The 3,274-nt window shown below is 35.9% G+C and overlaps 1 protein-coding gene across 1 annotated transcript; it reads right to left on the minus strand.

Moving 5' to 3' along the window:
• Window positions 1-2,049: 2,049 nt before the first annotated feature.
• On the minus strand, window positions 2,050-2,905 carry LOC145791703 (zinc-finger homeodomain protein 9-like). The gene is made up of 2 exons (XM_082872122.1): window positions 2,883-2,905; window positions 2,050-2,725 (listed from the first exon to the last, which is right to left on the minus strand). The coding sequence occupies exons 1-2, from the start codon at window positions 2,903-2,905 to the stop codon at window positions 2,050-2,052; spliced, it is 699 nt and encodes a 232-aa protein (XP_082728248.1).
• Window positions 2,906-3,274: the final 369 nt, after the last annotated feature.

Genomic DNA, 3,274 nt, shown 5'->3' on the forward strand with positions numbered 1-3,274 from the left:
ACGATGATGATTGTTCTTAATTTTTCATTATTTTTCATTCAATTAGTTTTTAATAAGTAATATTTGAAAGCAAAACTAAGCATAGCAAGTATTGTTCCAAAATACCGCTAGACAAAAATATTGTTCATTGTAGCTTAAATGAACTTATTGCTTTATATATATATATATATATATATATATTTTAGGACAATTTTTTTAATATTTTATTCGTTATTTATTTTGCATATGATGATATATTTTTTTTGAATGCTGCAAAATTTGTGCCCCGAACAGATGGATTTTTGAAGACAATGTTATAGTTTATGTTAACATCATGTTAATTTTGCTAGAAGAGGAATAGGTAACAGCTAGCTAGCAAAGATAATTAAAGAAAAATTAGTTGTAAGTTTCTTCTGTTACATCGCCACAAATTTTTATGACGTCAGTAATTCGAGTTGGATGTTTAACTCATAATGTCAAAAAACCTAATTAGTACAATCAACCATATATTTTGTCGTTATATTAACAAATTTTCCTGACACGGGTAATTTGTGTTGGATGTTTGACTCATAATGTCAAAAAATTTAAGGACAATCATTTGTACATTTTGTCATTTTAGTTTAATGAGATTTCAAGACATCTATAATTCTTCTTATCTAACTTATAATGTGACCTTACTGGTACTTTTGTCGGATGTATAACTCATAATATGAGAGATATAAGAATAAGTTAGTTGCTCTCTTTCTGTTACATTTTAGCCAATTTTTGTGACATTGATATTTTGTCGGATTATGTTTTGAATAAGGTATTGATGAATTTGTATGGGTTTTTTTTTTCAGATTTTTTTTTGAACTTCAAAATGTAAATATATGACAATTTAGTTGTAAGTTTCACGGTTGCATTTTTAGCAAATTTTTCGAACACAGATGTTTAAGTAGGATAGATGTGAAATTATAAATGTAAATTAGTTGTACTCTTTTGTATTGCATTTTAACAAAATTTTGCGATTGACACTCAGGCCTCATTTGGTATTATTGTCCATTATCCACATTGTGGATTGGGCAGTGCTGTGAGCCCATCACGCCTTTATTTGGATGTTTTAACTCATTTATTTTGTTGGCTCGTGTATCGATAATTTATGAAATAAAAATTAAATTGATCTAATAGTTATAATCATATGATTTATTAAGTTTCTCTTTGAACAAGTGAATGACTTATTTCAAAATTGAAACAATTCTCATTATTTTGAATATAAATACAGTTTAATCAATTGATTATAATGATCGGTTTAATTTAATTTTTTTTATGTGATATGCACATATAGATTTACAAAATAAAATGATTGAACCATTTAAGCGGACCTATGATAAGCCTTAGGAACTTAAATACCATTTAGGGCAAATTACATATACACCCCTCGAGGTTTGGCTAAATTACAAATGCCCCCCTGAGGTTTAAGAAATTACGAATTCCCCCCTGAATGCTATATTTGCATAAGAAATTAGGGGGTAATTTGTTATGAAATATAAACCTCAGGGGGCAAATTGTTATAAAAATACAAACCTCAGGGGGCGGGATGTAATTTCCGAAACCTCAGGGGTGTATCTGTAATTTAGCCAAACCTCGAGGGGTGTATATGTAATTTGCCCTAACATTTATCTAGTCAAGATTTGGACTAGAGACAATCTTTCTTTGCAAAAATATTAGGTATTTAAAAAAATGGTTAGGCTTCACTTTAGTCCCTAGATTGGAAAGTACTATTTGGCATTGTGGGGCCTGCCGCAAGTTTGTTTCAAATATCTGCATCATTCATTTTGTACTGCCCTGCATTTACATCATCTATGAAGAAATTTAAGTTGATTGGATAATAGTAACCTCTTTATTATATCATGTTTGTTTTCAAAAAAACTAGATCATTAGCCTCCGTTTAGGAAGTAGGTTGACTTTTTGACTTTTTTAGTTATTTTAGTCCGGGGCTAAAAAGCCTGGTTTGGAAAAGATTTTTTTGGCTTTTTTGGTTTTTTTAACTTTTTGGTGAGGTGTCTCCATGTTAAAAGACCAAACTGCCCTTCAAGTTGTTTCTCTCTCTCTCTCTCTCTCTCTCTCTCTCTCTCTCTCTAATTCCTTGAAAACGCCTCTGCCGACTCCAACATTGCTGCAACACTCGGCAATTACTTCATCGTCCTTCTTCTGCGTCTTCCACCCAACTCTCTCTACAAATTCCAGCATCCTCTCCTTCTGATCCTGCGTGAATTTCGTTCTATGTCTCTTCTGCCCATTTGGGTTACCCGTCCCGGATGAATTTACCGGTCTGTTTTCCGCCGGTACTTGCCCCGATAACCCGGCACTGAGAGCGAGGAGCATGTGGGGTGCTGATGGATAGTAGGCGGAGGAGATCGGCGGCGGAGATGCTGAATTTAGACTGTGCGGTAGCACCGGAGGGTGGTGGCGGTGCTGCGGTTGGTACTCGATGACGTGTTGGGCGGTGGAGGGTGGTGGTAGGTCTTCCGGCTCGCGGCGGTGGAAATTGCAGTGGCAGCCGCAGGCGGCGCATTTTAGCGAGGTGGGGTCGGTGGAGATAGAGATGGGGGAGGGCATGAACTCGCCGCAGCCGTCGATAGCGTGGCCGCCCACGGAGGCAGCGTGGTTCTTGAGACATTCCTTGTAAGCAGCCACCGCAGGTGGCGGCGGCGGTGGTGGTGGGCCATTCAGGTGGCGATGGTGATGCCGGTGGTTGTGGGGGCAGCTGTGGCAGTGTCCATGGATGAAACATCGATAGAATGTAACAGCTAATTAGAATTAGGGTTAGGGTTTTGCTCAAAACAGTGAGGTTATTTTGTTGAATTTACTCCAATAAGGGTATGAACTTGCCCGTGATTTCTGTTTTGTCTCCATGCGGCTACATTAGCCTTTTTTGTCGAGACATAGCTAATTTAGCCTGAAGTTGCCTTCCCAAACACACGCTTAGTGTGTTATTTAAAATAGATCATCAATTTTTAGAAATCAAATGCGATAAAATAAAAATACTGTGATCACAATCTAAAATTTAATTTTATAGTGTGGATTTAAATTTAATTATTTTCTTATTTTCTAAATATCATTTGAAATTATTTTTCTAAATATCATTTGCTAGTAATATTTAATGGGCTCAGCAGACAAGGAGGACCTGTCCGGACACAAAAGAGGGCACAATGAAAGTAACAAGAAATAGTTACTAAATTAAATCACTACATTAAATAGGCCAATTAAAGGCCATCAACAACAATTAAATGCTTACATATTTGTCTTACATCTA

Source organism: Camellia sinensis, chromosome 5, assembly GCF_055761805.1.
Source record: "Camellia sinensis isolate YWXY chromosome 5, ASM5576180v1, whole genome shotgun sequence".
NCBI classification, from domain to species: domain Eukaryota; kingdom Viridiplantae; phylum Streptophyta; class Magnoliopsida; order Ericales; family Theaceae; genus Camellia; species Camellia sinensis.